This window comes from Microplitis demolitor, chromosome 6, assembly GCF_026212275.2.
Source record: "Microplitis demolitor isolate Queensland-Clemson2020A chromosome 6, iyMicDemo2.1a, whole genome shotgun sequence".
NCBI classification, from domain to species: Eukaryota; Metazoa; Arthropoda; class Insecta; order Hymenoptera; family Braconidae; genus Microplitis; species Microplitis demolitor.
Window position 1 is genome coordinate 19,623,703 of NC_068550.1, and position 25,581 is coordinate 19,649,283.

General features: G+C 30.5%; 1 protein-coding gene across 1 annotated transcript; it reads right to left on the minus strand.

Moving 5' to 3' along the window:
• Positions 1 to 1,587: 1,587 nt before the first annotated feature.
• On the minus strand, positions 1,588 to 15,684 carry LOC103572011 (katanin p60 ATPase-containing subunit A-like 1). The gene is made up of 9 exons (XM_008550394.3): positions 15,277 to 15,684; positions 12,454 to 12,583; positions 11,577 to 11,812; positions 10,261 to 10,382; positions 9,986 to 10,165; positions 9,778 to 9,920; positions 5,256 to 5,368; positions 5,053 to 5,179; positions 1,588 to 2,143 (listed from the first exon to the last, which is right to left on the minus strand). Exons 1-9 carry the CDS (start codon positions 15,539 to 15,541, stop codon positions 1,945 to 1,947), a joined length of 1,515 nt encoding a protein of 504 aa, XP_008548616.1. The 5' UTR covers positions 15,542 to 15,684; the 3' UTR covers positions 1,588 to 1,944.
• Positions 15,685 to 25,581: the final 9,897 nt, after the last annotated feature.

Consider the following 25,581-nt stretch of genomic DNA (forward strand, 5'->3'; position numbering starts at 1 on the left):
TGAAGAGATAGAAATTGCAGAAATTATAATCATTGCAGGACTCGAAAACTTGGATGAATAGAATTGTATTTTGTTTCATGATTTGTGTGAAAATAATAACTAATTCAATGGTATCATTTAATTTATATTATAATGACTGTTGAATTCTTTAGACTAATTGATTATTGAGTTTTTTATAGCTCAAGCGTTTAAAGACTTCACGGTTACTAATGAATACTAATACTGAATAAATATAATCATAGTATAAAACCTGGCTTATTAAATATTAGCTCATAGTAGTAAGCGTAAAATAGATTAATTCATCATGCATAACAAAGAAAGGTTTACTTAGTAACATAGAAATCAATAATCTATGTGTAAAATTCATTTTTTGAGATAACACGACATACATTAGATTATGCTTGCAAGAATTTTACTTTGTTCTTGAATATGATTTACGATTGTTTAGTAGGGGAGAGGTGCTGCAATTGGAACAAAAAATGTTCTCTTATTATACTCATATAACAATCTTGCTCAAAGTTTGAACAAGCCTAATCTCAAATTCAATAGACGTTAGTGTCTTTATCTAGCGATGTGTCTTGCTGCGATACTTGTGGCTAGATTTCAATAGCATGTCTGGTACAAGCCTTATACAAGAAATTTGTGCCAGATTATAACTCAATTTTGGAGGAAAACTATAGTTGAGCATAGTTGTGCATGGCTCGCTCAAGATCTGCTCAAGGCTCAAAATTGACCTTAAGTCTTAAGTAGATCTTGAGCAAGACATGCGTAAGTATCTGCCGTAAGTTACTGGTATAAGAAATGCGCCAAAAACTTTTCAACTGTACCGTATCTAAGATATCTTTAATATTCTTGTGTACAATGCCTTGAGTAAGTCATGCACAAGTCTTGGTGACGATTTCTTGCAACATGATCTCGCGTAAGACCCATACGTAGAAAACGGCACTAGTGACTAGGGGTTTTGCTCAAAACACTGGCACCAGAATCTTGCTCAAACATGTGCTACTTGGGTACAATCGAACTCCATATTAACTCGGACAGTTAGTCTACGAAGAACTGAAATTACCGAATTAACGAATGCCTTTTCTTCTACACATAGATGTTGATGCATATATAAATATACGCACACATCCAAATTTGTAGCATCGGGTAGGAAACAGCGTAGCTCGTAGTGGGGGGTCAAGATTGAGGGAAAGTTCCGGGTTAATGAAATCTGACTGTACAAAGAACTTCGTGAACCTTGAGTACACATATTTATCTCTGTATACTCTAGAGGATTTGTGGATGTATGCCACTATTCGCATGCGAGAGCAAGCCCCTACGAGTTGTAGGTGGCAACCGGTCGTGAACATGGAGAACACGGGCCATAAGTCGACTGTCGTAAGAAGATTATTTGGGCGGAAATAACTTTGACTTTTCCGGAAATTTTCATTGAAATGTTTTCAAAAAATCACTCAAAAACTTTGATTTTCGTAAGGGAAATTAATGATTTTTTACTGAGAAACAAAAAAATAAGAACACTCCTCATAGATATCTGATTCTTAAATAAAACTTTAATATTAATATAAAAAAAAAATTATAACAGTGTTAAAATATAAACAAAATTTAGATATATTTTATATTAATCACTTTTTAATTTAATTTGATAATATATACAATTTCATATAATATGAATAATTTATTTTAGTAGTGCGATAAAATGCCACTACAATATCATCGCAGTAATAATTTATAAAATTAAAGGTCTATTGATTACTTATATCATATGAAATTATGTATACTTCCTGATTAGGAAAAGGCCGTCTTAAAACTATCGAACATTATTGAATTCAAACAAGACGTTTGTTCAAGTTCAAGACAATTAAAACTGAATAATTATCATCTCTCATCACGTACATACATTTTTATAATAATGATTATCATCACTTTTGATGGCATTTTTTATCATGAGGAACCAAATTCACTCATCCATTTATCATATTTTTCAAGATCTTCTTGAGAAACACTTTTATTACATCGTTCTATGGCTTCATAAAAGTCAGCTGCTGATACGGGTAAATCTAATTCTTCTTTAGGCAACTGTCTAATTTGATCAGGCTTCAATCCAGCTATTTTTTTTCTCATTGACATCATCGATGCATCTCTATATCAAAAAAGAAAGTAAATTTGGAAAATCGACAAGTGCACACCTCAAACGCTCATATTATATTTATAATAATTTAGTTACTCCTATAAATTATCGAAAGATGTTTAAAAACAGATTCAAAAAAAATTTCTAACCTAAAAAATTTTATCTGCCCAATTAACACTCTGGCGGATCCGAATTACAGTAAATTACAGTAATTTACGATGAATTCCCTAATTTATGGTAATTTCCGAAATTTGCGGTATTTGGAAGAACTACGATAAAATGCGATCTTTTACAGCGAATGTGCGGTATTTCACCGTAAATGTGTAGGTTTACTGCAAAATCATAGTATTCTACCATAAAGTGAAGTATTGTACTGTGTTTACAATACAATCACCGTATTTTTCTTTAAAATTTTGTCAATTACTGCAAGATGCGGCGAATAAGCCATAATAAGGTACCGGCGGGTAATAAGGCTTAGCTTAAGGATATTTTGAATAGAATCAAAAATATTGCATTTAATTATCGAAATGTGTCATTAATCTTTATTTCAATACATTAACTGTAAAGTGTAATGAAGTAATGGTAATTTATACCATAAACAAACGAAAAATTATACTTTTACAAAAACCATACGAATAGGCCTCATTTTACTACGGTAGGGTAATAAGCCCTACAGGTTAAACAAACTGGATTAGTTTAACTATACTTAATAAAAGTGGTATTAGAGATGAATCATCACTGAAATTTAGCAACAATACTTTTCAAGAGTCAAAAGACTGGATTATTTTGCTCAACAGCACTTAAAACTATCAGTATCCTTTTTAAGAGTCAGAAGACTAGATTGTTTTTTATAATTTCTTTTGCACTACGACATCATATTACGGATGATGAAATATAAAAGACAGGGGACATGGTATCGGGACTCTATAAATTTGTTCTAACATCTCTATGCAAGACCCTTCTACTAGTGTAGCCTTTAACGAAGGCGGATATTTTAAATATCATTTCTGCCACTTAGGCCTTATTACCCGCGGCTACTGTACAGTATTTTTCGGAAAAATGCGATAAATTGCAGTAATTGCCATAAATTACGATTCTTACCGTATATTTTAGTAATGACCACACTACCAAAATTTGCAGTAATTGCCGTAATTTACGGAATTCAAAAGAATTACAATGAACTACGATCTTTTACATTAAGTTGCGGTGATATTAAGTAAAGTGTGATATTTCACCGTATGCGTGCGAGTTTGCTATAAAATTACGGTATTTGACTATAAAGTGAAGTATTATACTGTGTTTGTGGTAAAAATTACCATATTTACCGTACACTGTCTTAAATTGCCGTAAGATACGGAAAATTTGCTATAGCAATCCTGTGTTTTAAGGTAACATACGGTATTTAATAGAAAAATGCGGCAAATTACAGTAATTGCAGTAATTGCTCTTGCGATGAAAAAAACTCTCACGCTTTTTACGCATACACGCGCATGCTTGTAGTGCCTTTTATTTAAAAAGTCCGAAAAAAGATATATTTTTTTTAAAAGAAACCTCAACTTGTTTAAAAATAATATTTAGTTTCAGGTTATTTACGTTAAATTAGTATCAATTAATACTCAATGAACTCATTTTCATATTTATTATGTAAACTAAAAACAACTAGATTGAGGTTAATTACATAACAGCTGTTTGTATACACTCCACATATACATCACAAACACAAGTGCACCCTCTACGGTAATCTCCGAACTAAACCGATCAGACTCGATTTCTTGAATTCTGACTCCTTACTTAACTAACGATAAGAAAATATCTCACGGAGCTAATAAAAGTTGTTTAATTTTTCTATGGTTTGAAACGATTCAAATTATAATATTGCAATCTGAGATAATGTTAATGTTTTAGCAGATAGAAAAAAAAACACGTAGTTATTCCATTTGAAATTTAAAAGAAAATTTGAGTTAATAAAGAGGTTTGACCGAATCTAATGTAAAAAGGATTTTCCAACTTTAAGATTTGAAACTTAGTATACATGTAAAGAAGTACTTTATCTATGTATTTCTTAAATCCGAATATGATCTACCGTCTAGTTTTTTAGAAAAAAAGATTTAAAAATGACGTTTTTAAAGTTCTTATACACAGGCTATTATGGCGGACAAGCTTCCGTTATGATTTATTCGATTTTTTTCATTATTAACCTTCTAAGCTTAAGAAATAAAAAATCACATGCCATAAACTTGAATATTTATAGAATATGATAAGATTTTAACAATATAGTCTTGCCGTTGTAATTATTTAAATAATTGAAGTTAAACTTCACTTTTTAATCTCGTTCATCGACAGAGATACATATTATTGAGGGTTTGGCAACGTCGCGGAAGCAGCTGAGAGAAAAAACAAAGATAGAAATACATTAATAAAAGAGACAAGATTAGAAATAAATTTTTCCCGCTTTAATTTGAATATCGATGTGTAAGAAGTTAGAACGCGGTATCGCCAAATCTTTTTATTAAATCATATGACTCAAAAATAACCGAGTCATTTCATGACTTTCTTTAATTAAATAAGTAGTAAATATTAATTTATCAATTCGTTATGTTTTTATAAATTAAAATAATAAATTTTCATAACTATTAGGAGAATTTAGCAAACAAAAAAATTCAAACACTACTTTGACTCACTAGTTGCGGTCGAACCTCCTTAATGAGCGAGAGAGGAAATCTCATAGCGAGAGTACCGAAGGGTTAATGCGATATTAGAAATAATGAATACGATTCAATGTGAGAAAGTAAGGTGACTTTGACATTTCGACAGTAAAGCCTTATCTCTCGGCTTCGTGTTCGAGGTGTGCAAAAAACTAAACTAATACGAAAATAACTTAGCAATAATTTTTGTTTCAAAGAAATTAAAATTGTACATACCTGCAAACATTAGTGATATCTGCACCAGAATAACCAGCAAGTTTTTTAGCGACATCTGATAAATTAACGGATGGATCAATTTTAACGTCACGTAAATTTATTTTTAATAATGACTCACGGCCTTCACCTGCACGCAAAAAAAAAAATTATTGCTATAACTGGTTGAAAGATACTTTTGGAAATAAAATAAATAATTTTGTTACCATTAGGAAGTGGAATGTATATACGTTTCTCCAATCGACGTCTTAAAGCTTCATCAATATCCCATGGGAAATTTGTTGCTGCTAAGACCATGACGACTTTACTCGGATCATCGCTGGTTGAAAACAAAGGGAGATGTTTCATTGTAATGAATTAAAAAGATGCCATTTTATTCACGTAAAAAAAGGTGTAGTTGAATTTACCATAAACGGGGATACATATACTACGCTGACAAGTAATATATTGGCAGGGAGCGCGACGAAGACGACATCTGATGGTTACAAAAAATCATGCTCGAAAATTGTAAGAGATATAAAATCAGTGTAAAAAATCGGTCTATCGGTTGACTCTGCGGGCCAGCCCCAAAACTTCCCGCAGTTTTCGAGCTCCGTGAGCTCGAAAACATTGTCGTAAATACATTTTCGAGCTCGAAAATACTGTTGCATGCTCTTGTTTTAGGAAAAAACCGTTTTTTAGCATTTCTTTCTCCCACGATATCTTACAAACGAATTAACCGATTGAGATGGTTGAGGCAGCAATCGACGCGTTTTAGTGAATTCTTGTGCTGATTAGATTTTGGAATTGATCGATCGAGCCATTTCTCTAAGTTTGAAAAAAACTGAAAAAAAAATTTTTTTTTTTTTTTTGTTTTTCTTCCATATCTTAGAGTCTATCTGATCGATCGATTTGAAATTTTCAGAAAAGTTGACGGCCAACAAACTCTTTTGATTGCCACCTCAAACATGTTAATCGGTCAGTACATTGAAAAGATATTAAAAGTTTACATCCTTACACACACACAGGGACACACACGCACACACACACACAAGGACACGGACACGGACATCCTTCTGAAAACATTCAGAATAGCTTCCTAGGACCTCAAAACGTTAACATCTGATGAAAACTCGATTTTCGAAAATCGGGGTGAAACCAATAACTTCCCGAATTTTCAAAATTAATAATTTTCTTAGCGGGAAGTTAAAAATACAAATTCGCTATATAAAATCAAAATATAAAAATTGATATAATGATATAAATAAAAAAGTTCAATTTCATTTCTGTCACAGAAAATTAAATTAAATATATTTCGATAAATAAAGTAAATATAAAAAATTTTAATAAATATCAAATACTATTATTTTAGAATAAAATAAAGTTAACCGGTAAAATCAAAACAAATAATACATGACAGCTACAATAATAAAAGTTGAAAAAATAGTAAAATATTAATTTGAGTTTTTAACAAAAAATTGAAGTACAGTCGACTCTCTCTATGTGGCCACTCTGAAAATATCCGTTCACCTGATTTCAACGTTAAATTGGTCTCCTACCAATGGACAGTCATTCATTTTTAAATACCCTCTGTATATGTCCGCAAATATTTTGACTCGCTCTCTTCAAGTATCCGTATATAAATTTAATTAAATAATATATAATTATAACAAAATTAAACAAATTCATAGCACTTAATTGTGTGTCTATGCGGTAGAGTAATCCAATTTCAAAGAAAAATGTCAATTTTTACAAACAAATCAAAGTTTAAGCTTCAATGGTTAGATTTACGAAAAATACATAAGAGATCATTTTTGATAATTTTTGAATTTCCTACAAAAATTAGTATTAGTTTTAGCTGTACGCTTATTGTTCAGCAAGTTATACAATTTAACCACATTTTTATTAACTCGCTTTTCTTTATGTCTGTTCGGGTGGAATTTTGTAATTGATTTTAAAGTAACTTCTCGATGAGCTAGAGACTTGAAATCTGGAACAAAGCTCAAAATTAGATGACAATGCAAGAAAATGAAAAAAAATTTTTTTAAAAATGAGAAGGAGAAGCACTAGAAGAGGAAGAAAAAAATGAAAAAAACAAAAACAAATGAAAAAAAATCGAATAAATAATTCATATTCGTTTGTTTGTCTGTTCAAAACGATTTTTTTATAATTAATTTAAAATTAATTTCTGGATGAGTTATATTCTTGAATATAGCTCACAACTGGATAACAGATAAACAAACACCGTGTAATAAAAATACAATGAAGAAGATGGAAAGAATGTGATGACTAGGACCTCCAGCACCATGAATAGTCATATATTCAAAATTTTTAACTAAAAAGAATCTGGCTTTGATTTGTTTCAATATTTTGAAGTATAAATCTTATAAAAAATGAGTTTGATATACTGGTAGGTAGAAATAACGATTTTCTATTTCAGATTTAATAAAGTGAAGAGAAACTGAAATAAACCGGAAATTTGTCGCATGTCTCGGTCATTATCTTATTCAGGCCTTTAAAATCGATTTCAAAATTTCACTCACACAATACTAAAAAGTAGAAAATAATTATTGAAATAAAAAAAATTTTGAATATACCACGTTTTTAAAACGAACTAAAAAGTATAAAATAATATTTCACAATCTCATGAAGATTTAAAACCACATACAAATTCCGAACTTCTTACAGATAGTCCTGAAAATTTATAATTGTGAATTTTTAATAGTTATGAAAATACTTGTAAGATTTAAAACAAAAAACGTGGGCGCATGCAATATATAACTATAAGAAGTGTAGAGAAGAGCTGTCAATGAAAAAACTTACAAATCAGTCCACATTATTTGCAATGCATTAAAATTGTTAGTTGAACTATTAATGCATCAATTATCTGTTGTATGCGCCCCATGTTTTTCGTTTTAAATCTTACAAGTATTTTCATAACTATTAAAAATTCACAATTATAAATTTCCAGGACTATCTGCAAGAAGTTCGGAATTTGTATGTGGTTTTGAATCTTCACGAGATTGAGAAATATTATTTTATACTTTTTAGTTCGTTTTAAAAACGTGGTATATTCAAAATTTTTTTTATTTCGATAATTATTTCTCATTACACTAACACTTTAGATTTAATTTTCACATGTTTACTTTCAATGAGAGCATGATTTAACGAAATTATGTCTACAGCGAGCGCTGCGATCGATTCAGCTGTCCCTACCATATACTAGGCTCCCTGCCAATAGGATCACTTCACATTTAGTAATGACTACTAGCCTATTGTGGTACACGAACTGTAGTAACATCTACCGTCAATTAAAACAACTCTTGAGTAAATGACAGCTGTAGTTCTTATTACTCTACACCATAGTTTCTAATTTTTTACCCTTAATTTATTTATTTAATATATATTAATTGATACTTATTATTTTTCATGGTCTTTAAAAAGTTCCAAAAATTAAAAAATGTATATCATATTGTTTGCACAAAGAGTTTTTAAATATATATTCAAACGGATTTTTAAATAATTAATTCGAATTGTCACACGCTTAAAATTTTTTAAGTAAATTGTTTTTTCTATGCGTCATGATATTTATTTTTTATGTTGAATTATCACTATGACAGATTAATTCTCGTATTACTAACATAATTTCATTGAATATTTAATTTTTGTTGATGTAAAATACAAGCACATAATTTTAAAGGTCATAATATATAATATACACATTTAAAGATGTAGTAATTATCACCACAATTGTTGAGTAGTACAACCACACAGTGAGGTAAGAAGTTGAAGATGGCGCTGTTGTTTTCGTTTGTCAGTCATTTTACTCCACATTGGAGTAGATTGTACAAATTAAGTGATATTGTATACTCAAAAAATAGCAATACCTACAAATTTCCCGAGCGAGATTTTCGCCGCCATTTTTATGACTTAAAACACTAATGGTTATCCCAAAAAGCTCAGAGATAAGTGGACACTATGTAACATATGATGGTGAATGTATATATTGGCTTGCCTCAAATCCTTAGTGACTATAAGTGGAGGTCACCCATATGGGTTGGGAAGAACTTGTGTCCCACCACTTATCCTACGCAAGCAGTTGACCAGAGCTGAAGTCTGGTACCATGGGGGACCCATTCCAAGCCCCACTTCGACCAGAGTCTTTTTATTTCCTGAGATGGGAGGAGTGTTCGGGTCCATGTGAGGTCGGACTCGTGGTGGCTGAGCGTGAGGCACCCACATGCACTGCATGCCTAATGGGTAAGCTAATGTGAGCATATGCTCATATTTCGCTTTTATAATATATGGTGGTGTCATAATATACAAATAGGGCTACGCAGCGCGAGTATGCTCAAAAGGGCGTGGTATCGGCCTCCCGTCAAACGGAGGTGGACCTAACAGTCCCGTTACATTAATTAATTAATACCTACAAATTCTTACAAAATTGTAAGGTTAAGGACGTTCTTGCGCGATTCATGAGTTAAATGAGGGTTAACTGTTTCAAATTAAATTCCGAGGCTATTAAATTTTTAAAAATAGTTACTGAACCTACAAATTTTTACCCCAGTCGAATAGTAAATAGAACTACTACAGCAGAGATTAATCTGATACAGTGTCATTTATGCTACTCTATTTGTCGAAACAATGACTACAAAGTGTAGTTCACTTATTACTACTTTAGTTTAGTAAATTCAACCGCAGCATTTTTTTACGTATTGAAAACAAAAATTGTGAAATAAAAGTTCATACTTATTGGAACTTATTCCGTCCATTTGAACCAGTAGCTCCGATTTCACACGCCTTGATGCTTCATGCTCAGATTCAGATCCACGTCTTGAGCACAATGAGTCGATTTCATCAATAAATATTGTACTCGGAGCATAAAATCGTGCCTTAAATGTTATTTATTACAAATAGCTTATTTTTATTGTGAAAATATTTCTAAATAATTAATTACCATTTCGAAAAGAAGCCGCACGAGTTTTTCAGACTCGCCACGATATTTTGACGTTAAAGTTGACGACGAAACATTGAAAAATGTCGTTCCACATTCTGTAGCAACAGCTTTTGCTAACATAGTTTTCCCAGTACCTGGTGGTCCGACCATCAAAACTCCTTTCCATGGCCTACGGATGCCCTGGGAAAAAAAAAAAAAATTTAACCACATAAATTTTAATCATATTTTTAAATCATATATTTATTTTATAGTAAATTTAGGAAAATAATTAATACTTTAAAAAAATCTGGCATCCACATCGGCAAAACTACGGCTTCTTCTAACAATCGCTTGGCTTCATGCAAATCAGCGATATCTTCCCAATGTATGTTTGGATTTTTTTGGACAATATCACGCTCTGAATAAAAATTAATAATAAGTTTGTTACAAACTGATAAATTATCCGAGTGAAATAGTATATTAACGCATTGAGTGGAAGGTGCTTTCGACAACGAGTGTGATTGGTTCACGAGCCGTTAGGCGAGTGTTGCCAACACACGAGTGTCGAAAGCCCTTCCTACTCAACCCCCCTAATATTCAAGTTGGCGAGAAACTGACGAGAAACTTGCAGCCGCAACTGGACATCAAGTTGACCGCCAACAGTTGGTACCTCCAATAGTTGATAGACATTTTCTGAGAAAATTGGTGGCAAAAGTTGCTTGCAAAAGTTGACAATCATAAGTTGACAGTAAGTTTCTTATCAATTTCCTTAGAAACTTGCATTCCAGTTGCGGCTCCATACTGCCGCCAATTTTCTGAGAAAGTTGGCAGTAACTTGTAGCCAAAAGTTGCAAAAGCTGAAGTTGTCGGAAACTTGTCGTCAAGTTGGTCGGAAACTAATGAATGACCAACTTTTTCACGATCAACTCGTGTTATCAGGGCCGTTACAATAGTTTTTGCATCGAATGGTAAAAAAAAATGTCTTTTATTGGTAAAAAAGGGCACTACATTAAATTTAATCTTTTAATTAACCTAAAATAATATTCAATCTTATTAATATAAAATTAATTCCTGTATTATTTCTGATGCAAAAGATTGTTAAATAATGATAGTAACAATTAAACATGATTAAATTGATTTTTATAATAATTTAAAATTACTTTTATTATTTTCAGAACATTGATACTCAGCAAAAAGTAACTAGAGTTTCGAGTCACAGTTCATATAGTGAATTGTGCATTATAATCAAATACAGTAAGATGATTTTCTCTAGTCTGAGACTTTGCGTTGTCCTGACTCGCAACGGTTGTTGATTGGGTTTTTTGGTGGATCACTTAATGACTAATAAATAGTATATCTATATATATGTAAAAAGTGTACGTTTGTCATATTTTTCACGAACAATATAGACATTTTTCTCGACATTTATTCTTTGTAGTGTAATTTTTAACCAATAAGAGACGTGCTTTCTTACCATGAGTTGCAAAAAACAATTTAAATCGACTAGTATATAATACACTTAACATGGAGCAAATTATTTTTCTTAATCAGGGATAACAAGTAATTTATTATTTATAATTAGTTGATCAATACCATAAGACAATTTACTTACCCAATAAGTCAACAAGATCACGATCATTTCCAGAAGACTCGAATTTTTTCTCTTCCACTACAACATCAGTGCGTTCATTATCATTTTTCTCTTTATCATCTCGTTTTAAATTTTTCTTCTCGTCTTTTTTATTGTTATTACCCTTCACATCAGTTTTTTTAATGGTCGTCGACGATGTTTTACGTGGCGCTACACGATTTTGAGGCTTACGATTACCATTTTGTGATTTTGGAGTTCTGAAAAAATTTTTAGTATGTTCGTTATATCCTACAGAAATCACAATACTCCGATATTTTAATAATAAAATATCGAAATATTTGTAAAATTCTTGAGGGGAGCCACTAGCGTGACCGCCTGAAAAAAATATGATTTTTTGAAATTTTTTTAAAGAAAACTACTGCATGTCTTCTCAAAATTTTTCAGAGACGGCTTGATCGATCGATTCCAAAATCTAATCAGCTTTAAAACTTAACAGAACACGTCGATTACTGCCTCAACCATCTCAATCAGTTAATTTGTTCGCCCTGATTTTTTTATTAGTTTTTTGTATCTAGTGTAGCAAGAACCTTTTTAAAAATCATTATCTAAATCCTTTTTGTTTAATTTTAATTAATAGAAGACTTAAAACCGGTAATTCATGAAAAATTTAGCTGCCATTTTTTATTTTTATCATTATTATTATTTTTTTGCTCCACCAACTACTGGCAGCAGCACTAGTGTGACAGTAGGATTAAAAAATAAAAAAAGCGACATCTAAGAAAAAAAGGCGGAATATTTAAAAATAATTTTAAATATTAAAAATCAAACTGAAAGAAAAAACTAAAAATAAAAAATAAAATTAATAAGTTAAAAATTAAATAATAATATAAATAATTACTTCTGTTCTCCAGGTGCTAAAGGAGGCCATACATCAGGGTCGCGTGTTTGGTGGGCATTCCAAGATGACCCACCGGAAGACCATAAACTTGAATCTCGTGATGGTTCTTCATATTGTAAACATGAAGGACCTGAAAATTCAGATAATCGGTTAACATAAATTGTCAGTTGAATAATAAGATAAAAAAACTCGTCAAACTTGAATTCACGCTTACAGTATTCCGTACGTCATTCTCATGAATTATAATACGAATTTTAAAATCATGATCTAAAAAATATTTTAACAAAAAAAACTTATTTCTATGTGAAATACCAGATTTTTTTCACAAATGTTTAAAATAATTTTAAAAAATAATTTTGAGTGCCTATTTGGTTATAAAACTGTATGTAATAATCAACATGAAATTACGTCAAATAACTAATTTAAAAAAAAACTGGTTTTATTACAGTAAAAATTTACTGATATTTTTGTTATTTATAAATTAAATAAATAATCTTTTTTTTACTGATTATAAAAAAAACGGAAAAAATTTAAGAGAATATTTCTGGGTTCGAGAACTTATTTTCTCACAAGAAAAAAAAATCAAGAAGTATTACAGTATTATACATGCAGAGAATTTTATACTGAAAATCGCCCAAAAATTTGAGGTAACGGTGAAATACCTCGATACTTTTGATAATGACAAAGAGGGGAGAGGGCGAAACGGATACCTTAGAAAATACCCTTTTCAGGGACTCAATTATGTTAAATCTTCTTTTTTAATTATATTCGAAGTGAATAGAAAATCAATTATATTTACAAAAGAGATATTTGCACGGTAAAAACATTTTAAAAAACTATTTTTAAATAATTTTGGGATACTCTTCTATTACATTTTGTCCCTCCCTCTCTTATTCTATTTTTATCATCAATATTTAGTAAAATTTTATTAAAATTTATTCTAAATGATAACTATTTTCACTATACCAAATTTTTACTATACGTCAGTAACATACATTAAAAAAAGAGATATATTTCTTTTAATAAATAATAAAAAAAAAAAAAAAAAAGGGGATCAAATTAAAAAAATATTGTGCGCATGTTCTAAAAATTTTACTTCACTTACAACCAGGGTTGTAAATAATACATTACTTTTTGTAATGTATTGGTGATTTCATTAGTCATTAAATTTAATTTTTTAAAGGTGAAATTTTTCATTAGGAATTTTACATCCCTGCTTACAACTGACTTGTTTGTAAAAATTAAAAAACTGACTGATATCTGCTACTTTTAGTATCATCTGTCATAACCGAATTAAAATTTTATCAATAAATTAAAAAATAATCAAAGTATTAATTGAAAAAAAGACAACAAGGACAAGGGCAATGTTTTCTGCATATAGATTTAAAAAAAAAACCTCACAGATTTTACCAATTGGGAATCAAACGAATTTCGGTGAAGAAATGTAGCCTACAAAATTTGAAAATTCGAATTTCTATATTGACATGAAAATTTCGTCTAACTTCCAATTAATAACGACTGTCATTAATTTTTCTTTTTTCAATCTATGAAGACTAAGAAAACAAAATTTAATTTTGAATGGGCGTGAATTTGACTGACCAGTGGAAGTTTTTTAAAATTTTGTAATAAATAAATTAATTAATTTAAATAATGAAAATTAAAAAAATGCGCGCGCTGATTTTTGAATTAAGGTAAAAGCCCCCATTATTGACACTCTAACAATGTCTATAATTGTTTGAATTTTTTAATCGTATTTAAAATTAATATAATCAACTTTTTTTGCATTGGACGTTTTAATTGATGTCTCTACTTGTAAATTAAAATTAATTTACTTAAATATCAATAAATAAAATAAAAAATATATTAATTTAAAAGCAACAAGTCGAGTGTAGGTATTATTGACAGGGTAAAATAGTATCAGAGCCAACTATTGACATATCATAGACCCCATTATTGACAGATCTATATATTTTAATTAAAAAGGACAAAATACGATAATTACAATTAAAAATTCATCTAGAACACAGTTTTATTTTTTTATAAATTCGACGACACTATTCTTGCTTCGACAATTTTTTATTCAATTTTTTGTTTATTATGAAATTACTAGACAGCGCGTTAACATAAATTTATCGATATGTATGTTAAGGAGGTTAAATTACTTGAGTTTGTGGCTTGTCGCTAGTTGACACACGTGAATTTTTATGTACCGACTATTGACACTCGATATTTTTAAATGATAATTAAGATTTATCAGTCTAAATCCATGATTCTGGGGTTATTTAGACTATAAATAACCTAAAACCATTTTTAATAATACACTTACATTAAAACTCTATAGGGAAATTCGTTTCTAAAAGTACGATCTCTCTAAACGAAATTGTTAAGAAATTTTAAAAATTCTAGCAAAGGTGGTCTACTTAGGAAAATAAATTTTTTTTACAGCGAATAGTTTATACCCAGAATAAAATCGAACTATTTTTCCTTTTAAAAATATCGAAAAATTGATAACAAGAATTGAGCAATATGATTATTCATGCAGTTATATAATAAATTAATAAATTAAAACAATATGTCAATAGTAGGGAATTTTACCTTACTCATATTTTAATTATTGATTCAAAAATTTTAAAAATTTCTATCAGTTACATTCACACTCAAAAACATTTTAAAATATTACACTTGTAATCCTTTTAATTTTTTACATGTTCATATTTTTGTTTTTGTAATTTATTTAAAAAAAAAAACAAAAATTGTTAATTTCTATTAACTTCTAATTATTCATAATTTTTTATATTAAATATACATATATATATATATTACCTAATACTTTTTCCATGGGTACATCAGCTTTGAATAATTGTATCGCGCGTGCAGCAGCATTAACTTTATCATACTCATCAGCAATTTGATGCTGTACCAATTGCCATTTAGCTTTTCTACTTGTGTCAACAATTGTTGACAATAATCGATTTATTTGTTGTATTACACCTTGATAATAAACACCTGATGTTTCATAATTACCCGTTAGTGCTAGATCACGTGCTAATTTTGCGTTTTCCGATATTTCATTTATTGATACTGACATTTTTAAATTTTAAATTTATGTTTATTGTTTACTTTTTATGTTCTAATATATTTTTTGTTTATTTACTTTGATATGTTCATATACTTGTTGTGTTTTGTGTTAAGATTGTTGACCATTTATAGACATTTTTTTTTTTACCTCGAAGCTGCAGCGTAACGCCTCTGGCGGCAGAAATAAATATGAGAATATGAATTGTAAATAAAATAGTTTTCAATGGTGCAGATAGTTTTTTATTACAATATATAATATATCGTAATTTATGTGTGTAATTAATAATTAGGTTACATATATATTCAAAACAAATTTTTTAAAATAAATATCAATTAAAGATGATCTTCAATAAAAGAGTTTTTTCTGCACATTTTCGTGAAATTTTTTTTATTTTTTCAAATTTTGACAACATATTTTATTAATGTTGAGAAGATTTTAATATTTTTTAATCTTTCTGAATTATGGATAAAAATTAAAAAGTATTTAAAGCGAATAAAAAAAATTTTGTGATAAAAAACTATTTGGAAGTATTCGAAAAAATTGAGTACTTTTGAATTGTTACACGGAAAAAAAATATAGTGAATTTTAACAAAAAATATGAGAATAATTACTAAATTTGGATAGTAATCTTTGACGCTTATGATTTATATGAAAAATTCATTAACAGATAAGCATATTTTACAAGTCGTTTAGTAATTTCTTATTTGGTTATGGAAAATCCTCTATGTTATATAATAATTTTTAGTTATATTTTGTAAATTTTACTATCCCGCTTAACAAATTTTACTATATTAGAATGAAAAAAATAAAATTAAATCTGTATTAGCTTTTTACTTTTTATTATTGTTGCTATCATTTTGATTATTATTTTTATTTATGTCATCTGTATTGGTGTCGATTTTTGTTGTTTAAAAAATCACTTGTTTCAACCGAGATTCGAACCGGGAGCCAGAGACGTCCCCAAGTGAAATATATGCTATACGTAATTTATATGAAACTACAAATTAAAAAGTAAAAACAATTTGAAATGAGAAAAAATTAAACAGGAAAATGCATCGGAGTTACTAATTTGAAAAGAGTAGAAAGTACCAAAAAAAAAAACATCGAAAAAAATGTTTGAATAAGATATTGTATCAAAATAGAATAAATTTGAAGTAAAATTTTAAAATTAAAAAAATTTCTGCAATACAAAATAAATTCGAAAAAAAAATCCCGTAAAATACAATTTCATAGAATAAAAAAAAAAAATTCACATTAAAAAAATTTCGAAATGTTTAGTTTTTGAAATTATAAGCTCTTGAAAATATAATGAAGAAATATATTTGAATCGAGAATGAATAGTATGAATATTATTTTGCATCAAAATGGAATTTGTTCGAAATCAATATTTAATACTAGAGTGTTACCAATCGAATTCTAAAAAAACTTCTTTATCGGAAGCAGTGTTATGTCCTCAACAGCCTCAGGTGCCTCCACCTGTTAATTAATTAGTAAACTTGAGATATATAAGAAGCGCGCATTTGAATTCCATTTGAAATTATATATTAATTTCTTAAAACACTTATTGCGTCTTAACAATATTGAGTCAATAATTTAAATGATAAATCGTCGTGGCACATACTCATTAAATTATATATTTTTATTATAAGAAAGTTTAAATAAATAGATAGATAAACCTTTATTTTGTATTCAGAGAAATATAAATACAGGTTGAGTGGTCTTGGAACGTTTCCTGTCATCCGATACTTAAAACCTAAACAAAACATACGCATAAAAATCATGAATAGGTCCTTGTTCTAAAGTTAACCGTCAATATGGTTATAAACAAATACATATTCTATCAACAAGTAAGAAAAGAAAATATATAATTAATAAATGTTACTTACTAATGAAAACCATGTCTCACCAGAATTTAACTATTACTGTTAATATTAAATAAAGAGTGACGCGTATAATAAATAAATTAAAGAAAATATAGAAATATAGCATTATATTGATTATAATAATGTTTCACAATAAATAGTAATGTCAATCGTACTAAATAATTAAATATAGAATAATTATGGAGAAATACACCTCTGATAGCCTAGAATATTTAACTGGAAGATTGTATCTAAGTACATATAAATAGAATAAGTAATAAGAAGTTGTAGAATGGATAAAGTGAAGAACGTATATGTGTAAGCTTATATCCCAAATTTGAATTAGTAGAAAGTATAAATGTATAAGTATAATATTTAGTAAAGAACATAGATATATAAGAATATATACATATAAGCATGAGTGTGAACATGAGAGTAGTGGGGAGAAGTTGGAGAGTGAAGGTCCGAGATCTCTCTGCCGTCTGATGTAACTTCACTTCTCTCCGAGAACTCTTTACGAATACAACTGTTATTACTGATCAAGTTTTATCCATACTTTATAATAAAATTCAGTCTTCAGATAAAAGTTATTTTATCAATTACATCTATCCTTAATCATAGTTTAATTATTTCATTAAATAACAATCATAATCATCATCATCGTAGTAAACAATAAATTTATCCACTGTTTTCAAATTCAAAATTTGGTCCCGCGTGACAACGAACTGCCCACTGTCCAGGAGGTGGCGTCAGCTCCGATCCTAGTAACCTCCCAGGACATAACAACTGGTGACAGCGGTGGGATAGTCACACCAATTGGGTTCAACGCAAATCTGGAGATTCAACAGCGTTCTGGAAAATCCTGATTGGTCCATCAGCGTTTTGAAATTCAAAAGCATCATCGAGTGTATTATTCTGCATCTGTTCCGGCGTTCCAGTAAGTTTATCGGCGATCTTCCAATTCCAGAGGGTCAATTCAACTGCGAAGGGTCATCTAGGAGGAAACTTCATGCTGACAGAAGATATTAGTGAAGTGAAATTATGTAGTGCGATTTTAATAAGGGCAATTTCGCGAGTGAAAAGTGAAAAGTGATTATTTTCTTTTTTAAGGTATTTTATTTGTATTAATTCTGCAACCTGTAAGTCATTCTATGAAGTATTATTTTATATCAAAACTAAAGGCATTTTGTTTTAAAGGAAATTCTATAACTATTCATGTATGAAATTTGACGATTATTTGATATTTAACACTTTTAAATTGCTATCAGACATAAGTTTCAGTCGAAATAAGTACACATTATAATATTTTGTATTATTTACAATTCCATAATCTTAATAATTATAATTAAAAGTTCAACTGTAATTTGATATAGTATTTCCTTAATATATTAAATATAGTAATCAAATAGAATCAAGACTATAGAAGCATTAACATGATTTGAGGCGAAAATGTCTAATTTAGTGACTACAGACGAACACATTTCGGACGCGAACACTGAAGTGGTGATTAGTTCTATTGACATTCAGAACACTAAAAATGATAATTTTTCCACCATCTCTCCTTCTATAACCCCTAGCATTCCGGCTACTCCAGTTCATAATTCGAATCGCGTACCAATTGAACCAGTACTCGCGGGCTACGGAAATAATGAGCACAATTATGCTACCAATAATCTAGTTCATACAAGTAATTCCCAATTTTTGAGTATCAAAGACGCTATAAACCTTATACCCGTATTCAATGGAGAAAATATGCCAGTTAATAATTTTATTGAACTTTGTAATCAAACCTTAAATCTAATACATCCATCTGGTAAATTATATTTAACTCAGTTGATAAAATCTCGTATATTGGGTAAAGCCAGCAAATATATTTCAAATCAATCGGGATTAGCATTTGAAGGGATTTTGGGAAATCTTAAAAGAGCTTTAGCGCCGAGTAGAACTCTATCTCAATGGCAGTCGTTACTTTCGAATATTTATCAAAAGGATGGTGAAACCATCGTAGATTACGTTACTAGAATCAACGAAATCGTTCAAGGAACGTCAGAAGTAATTATGGATAAGCATTTGGGTGAAATACGAACCGGGTTATTAGCTAGTACCCAAGAAGGAGCTCGAGATAGCTTTGTACGGGGTCTTAGGGGAGAGTTAGGATTGTGGGCTGCTAGTCAAAAACCTCTTACTCTGTCGCGAGCAGTAGATCTTGCCGTAGAATTAGAAAAAGAATTGGAACAAAGAAATTCACTTTTTAAAATACATTCCCACTGTAGTAATAATCCTTACTCCAGCCAATATTCCATTAGTAGTTCCCAAAATCATATCAAATTTGCGAACAATCATTATGGAGATAGAAGAAATCATAACAATAACAGACTGCCACAGGAATCATCAACTAATAACCAGGCTATTGTACGGGTAACTCAGACACATAACAATGACAATATAAGACGACTTGACCGTAATTCGATTCTTTGTTTTTCTTGTGGAGGACGAGGACATTACAAAAAGACTGTAATAACTCCATGAACGTAATTTGTTCAATATGTTCTAAGCCTGGTCATTTCGCACAAATCTGCAAAAATAGGTTTACTTGGGTTAGAGAAAATAACACAACATCAAACCAAAATTTCAATGCATACAACGACCAACAAACTGACAATACAGCCCACACAGAAGACCAAATGAAACAAAACTTATTCAAAATGACGCTTCCATAAAAACTCACAACAACAAGCATATTACCTCACCGTGTATAACTATTAATAGTGATGAACTACTTAATTTGGAGAAATTTTAATTCACGATAGATTCTGATATTAATTATAAGTTGATATTAATTTATTCTCCAGTTCCCCCACTTTCAAAACTTTTCGTCACGACAACAAACACTTCTTTTTATGCCCTCGGTGCGATTCTCAGCCAGAAGACATTAGAAAATACCTTCCTACTACTCTGCCCCTGAACTCCTGAAAGTCACAGATCATAAATCATTGGTGTGAGCTCATAGAATAAAAATTCCTATATCTTAACTCCTACATCGGTTGCTGAAGTACGGAAATATGAATATGAAGTCAATTATAGGGAAGGTCGATTGAACGCTAATGTTGATGCGCTCTCTCGAAACCCCATTGACATAAAATTACTTAATATATTATTGATTTAGAACACAAAGCTTGGGAAACCGCTTCTTGAGGATAAACTCATAGGAAATAGTAGGGTGAGTATTAGCATGGATAAAAACAGAATAAGATAAAAAAAAAAGAGAGTGTGAAAAAAAAATTATGGCATCGACTCCCTGGGGTTGTTGGACAACCCCCTCCAAATATAGTGGCGTAAACAGCAAGTTTATGGCCACCCTTGGCACGTTGTGCACATATCTGAAGGATAGAGATGCCTTCCCGACGACTCGCCGACCTGACGTTGAGGCGGAAAGCGAGACTCGAACGAGGACAGTACTCTCTTCCCAGGGAGACGAGTTGTTGGATGAGTGGCAGCCCTCTTCAGAGGGGTTTATTAGCCCTGTCCCTTGGGTGGTTGGACCACCCAGCAGTTGTTGTACCGAGCTCGGATGTCGTGTGGGGGTTTGAGTCCCCCATGCATGAGATGCCAGAGAGGACGTCCTCGCCTGAAATGTGTGAAAATGAAAGAGACATTATAGAAATGCATGCTTAAGTACTAACATTAAAGTTATCTAAAAGAAGTGAAACTAGTTTATATTTAAATATTCCGGAATCAGCAACAAATGTTTGTAGTCATAAATATCTAGTTTTCTTATATCCGGTTCAAACCAACCTCCCTGCCAATTCTTTTAATGATAATGATACTTTTCCTGAACCGATATTAAATGACGTTTATTCCTCAGACGATGAACCTGACAAGAACCCTAAAAACCCTGAATGGCTGACAAAAAGAATCAGAAAATCAATCTTACTTGTTGTGTAATTTCTAGTCTGCCGATTATAAGTCAAGTAACACAATTAAAAAGCCGCTGAAAATCCAGACAGAGCTACATTCAAATCAAAGGAATATTGTGACTGTCGGGTAAACCCTAATAAGTTTTCTTAAGGAAATTGGGTATTTTTGGCAAATGACGCGAAAACCAACGAACTTGATCGTAACTATATAGACCCTTATAAAATTACTGAAACCTGGAATAATGAAATGTAGCTACCTAATTCACCCCACCACATACCAAGTCGTACATACAAACAAGTTCAAATTAATATATCTGGAATAATATAACATAAGTGATAAGAATTTCCGAGTATAACTTTAATCAAATTTTCTTTAAATTCGTCAAAAGACTCTATAAAATTAAATTACCTTGTTGATCCGTATAATACTTCATAGTCTGGATTAAACTCTTGCTAAAATGTAAACACCGTGACCTCAATGATAAGGCTGGGCCGTACTAAACGAGTTTTTAAATTTTACTTTTCTTTGAATTTATTGATCAATTCTTATTACAAAAATTTTATAGCTTCCGAAAAATGTTTAAGATAAACTTTTTTTTTTGAAGGTTTTCATCATTTAAGTGACGTAATTATTCCAAACGTAATTAGAAAAATAAATTCGAACATCCGGTTAGTGCTGCTCACCCTTAAAAAATATGTATTCTTGTGTAATATAAATATTGTGCGTAACCTGAGTTAATATTTACTGTTAGTTTTAAATCATGAAAATGATTATTTTTGTAACTTGTAATGTAAATGTGCGACCACGATTTAACAACCAGTAATAGTATTATTTATATAGGTAATTGTCTTGCAGAATTTATATTTCATTCAGAATTAGCTTTAGCTATTATTATATATCGTTATATACATGTGTATATATGAGAGAAAAATTCGACGAACGATATGTCGAATTTTCATTAACGGGGGAGGTGTTATGTCCTCAACAGCCTCAGGTGCCTCCACCTGTTAATTAATTAGTAAACTTGAGATATATAAGAAGCGCGCATTTGAATTCCATTTGAAATTATATATTAATTTCTTAAAACACTTATTGCGTCTTAACAATATTGAGTCAATAATTTAAATGATAAATCGTCGTGGCACATACTCATTAAATTATATATTTTTATTATAAGAAAGTTTAAATAAATAGATAGATAAACCTTTATTTTGTATTCAGAGAAATATAAATACAGGTTGAGTGGTCTTGGAACGTTTCCTGTCATCCGATACTTAAAACCTAAACAAAACATACGCATAAAAATCATGAATAGGTCCTTGTTCTAAAGTTAACCGTCAATATGGTTATAAACAAATACATATTCTATCAACAAGTAAGAAAAGAAAATATATAATTAATAAATGTTACTTACTAATGAAAACCATGTCTCACCAGAATTTAACTATTACTGTTAATATTAAATAAAGAGTGACGCGTATAATAAATAAATTAAAGAAAATATAGAAATATAGCATTATATTGATTATAATAATGTTTCACAATAAATAGTAATGTCAATCGTACTAAATAATTAAATATAGAATAATTATGGAGAAATACACCTCTGATAGCCTAGAATATTTAACTGGAAGATTGTATCTAAGTACATATAAATAGAATAAGTAATAAGAAGTTGTAGAATGGATAAAGTGAAGAACGTATATGTGTAAGCTTATATCCCAAATTTGAATTAGTAGAAAGTATAAATGTATAAGTATAATATTTAGTAAAGAACATAGATATATAAGAATATATACATATAAGCATGAGTGTGAACATGAGAGTAGTGGGGAGAAGTTGGAGAGTGAAGGTCCGAGATCTCTCTGCCGTCTGATGTAACTTCACTTCTCTCCGAGAACTCTTTACGAATACAACTGTTATTACTGATCAAGTTTTATCCATACTTTATAATAAAATTCAGTCTTCAGATAAAAGTTATTTTATCAATTACATCTATCCTTAATCATAGTTTAATTATTTCATTAAATAACAATCATAATCATCATCATCGTAGTAAACAATAAATTTATCCACTGTTTTCAAATTCAAAATTTGGTCCCGCGTGACAACGAACTGCCCACTGTCCAGGAGGTGGCGTCAGCTCCGATCCTAGTAACCTCCCAGGACATAACAGCAGTTATGTTTGACAGGTTTTTTTGCTAATCAAAATCTATTTTAAAAACAAAGATCTTTATTATATTTACGTTTCATTTAATAACAATTTTAATTATTATTCTTATATTTAAATTATAATTACTAATGTTAATTATATTGATAAAGATCTCTATTTTGAAAAAAGATTTTGATTAGCAGAAAACCTGTCAAACATAACTGCTTCCGATAAAGAAGTTTTTTTAGAATTCGATTGGTAACACTGTCCCTGATAGCCAAGTTGGCGAGAAACTGACGAGAAACTTGCAGCCGCAACTGGAACCAAGTTGATCGCCAACAGTTGGTACCTCCAATAGTTGATGGACATTTTCTGAGAAAGTTGGTGGCAAAAGTTGTAAATCCAAAAAGTTGACGATCACTTTCTGAGAAAATTGGTGGCAAAAGTTGCTTGCAAAAGTTGACAATCATAAGTTGACAGTAAGTTTCTTATCAATTTCCTTAGAAACTTGCATTCCAGTTGCGGCTCCATACTGCCGCCAATTTTCTGAGAAAGTTGGCAGTAACTTGTAGCCAAAAGTTGCAAAAGCTGAAGTTGTCGAAAACTTGTCGTCAAGTTGGTCGGAAACTAATGAATGACCAACTTTTTCACGATCAACTCGTGTTATCAGGGGTAGTATTAAATATTCCCTGATAGCACGAGTTATCCCTGATAGCCAAATCGACGGTAGATCGCGCGCGGATTGATCGTCAATCTGACGGAAACTTACTGCCGCAATCTGACTACAGTATGACAGCCAAAGTTGATGTCAGATGTCTGACGACAACATTCCGGCAACTTTCCAGCAACTTTTTTCCCTTGAACAAATCGGTAAAAATGTCCACTCTTACCAATTGAGTAGATAATTTATCGATAGAATAAGTCAATGAAAGAGCGTTCTTAGTTACCAACCGCTAAGTTGGAAGTTTTCCTTGCTAGATGGCGCTATTCAAATTGCACAAAATTTGGGCTGGCTGGAAATTGTTTTAATGCCTTGGTACTCGATTTTTTATTTTGAATGGATTAAAAAAAAAATAAGGTATAAAATTTTGGAAATCAAATTTTATAATATTAGAATGTATTTTATTATTTAACTCTTAGTTTTGAAATTTTTAATTTCATAAAATATTAATAAACATGAAAGAATAAAATTAAAATAAATAATAGTGTATTGATCCACATATGTGATGATATGATAATAAATTTCCAACTAATACTTTGTTGCTTTAGTCATGTGATGTACTGTTTCCTTCATCTGCTAACAAAATTCCTTCGTCAATGCAGGATCTTTTCGAGAAGGGTTCGCTATAATAGTCCTTCGATACGGTTACTCTCTTTTTTGGCTGACTTGACTTCTTTGGCTGACCAGAATTGTTATTTTTCTGACTAACCCGAGCTTTTGCGTTTTTTAATGCTGCTTTAACAGCATTCGGGTAACCATTAAAGTCGGCTTCAGGATACATAGTTTTGAAAACATCTGAAATGATGAAGCGCAAATTATTAAAAAAAATTATTCATTGTGTAAAAAGAAATGAAATTTAACAAAACGATTTCAGAAAAAAGAATTTACTCGAAGACGCGGACTTCCTAAGTAACACACAGACAACTTTTACACGTCATTTAAAAGGATGACATTTTTTTTTCTCAAGTCCCCTTTTTCGAAATACATTCGACTACCCGTCATAAGCCTGGTCTAGGGGACGTAGGGGAAATTTTGTTTAGAATTTCAGTCTATCCACCACCATGCGTTTTGTTTTGTTATCTGGAAAGTTTTGCATTATCCCGAGATACTCAACTCGTCAGAACTTCCGTTATGATCATTTTGCTCACATGGCACTATTCAAATTATAGAATTTTGCTGTAGTGCAAGCGAGACACTAAAAAACACGAGAGTGCTAGAGGGTTAAAATCTTCAAAAGTTATTTTTCTCAATCTACAGTGTTCTCTATTATTCAAAAAATTTCCGGCATGATTGTCTCGGGCATCATGGCGCGCAGTACAGGTATTTCAAACTTTCTACACTTTTAGTGTAAATTACTATTTAGAATTGTAACCCTTCAACACTCCCGTGTTTTTTA

What these genes read in the sequence shown, in the direction of transcription:
- LOC103572011 (XM_008550394.3), bottom strand. Translation starts at nt 15,541, where the DNA reads ATGTCAGTATCAATAAATGAAATATCGGAAAACGCAAAATTAGCACGT. An exon ending in TGATCTTGTTGACTTATTGG is followed by an intron (nt 10,383 to 11,576) that starts GTAAGTAAATTG and finishes ATTTTTATTCAG; the next exon opens with AGCGTGATATTGTCCAAAAA. An exon ending in GATATCACTAATGTTTGCAG is followed by an intron (nt 2,144 to 5,052) that starts GTATGTACAATT and finishes TTTTTGATATAG; the next exon opens with AGATGCATCGATGATGTCAA.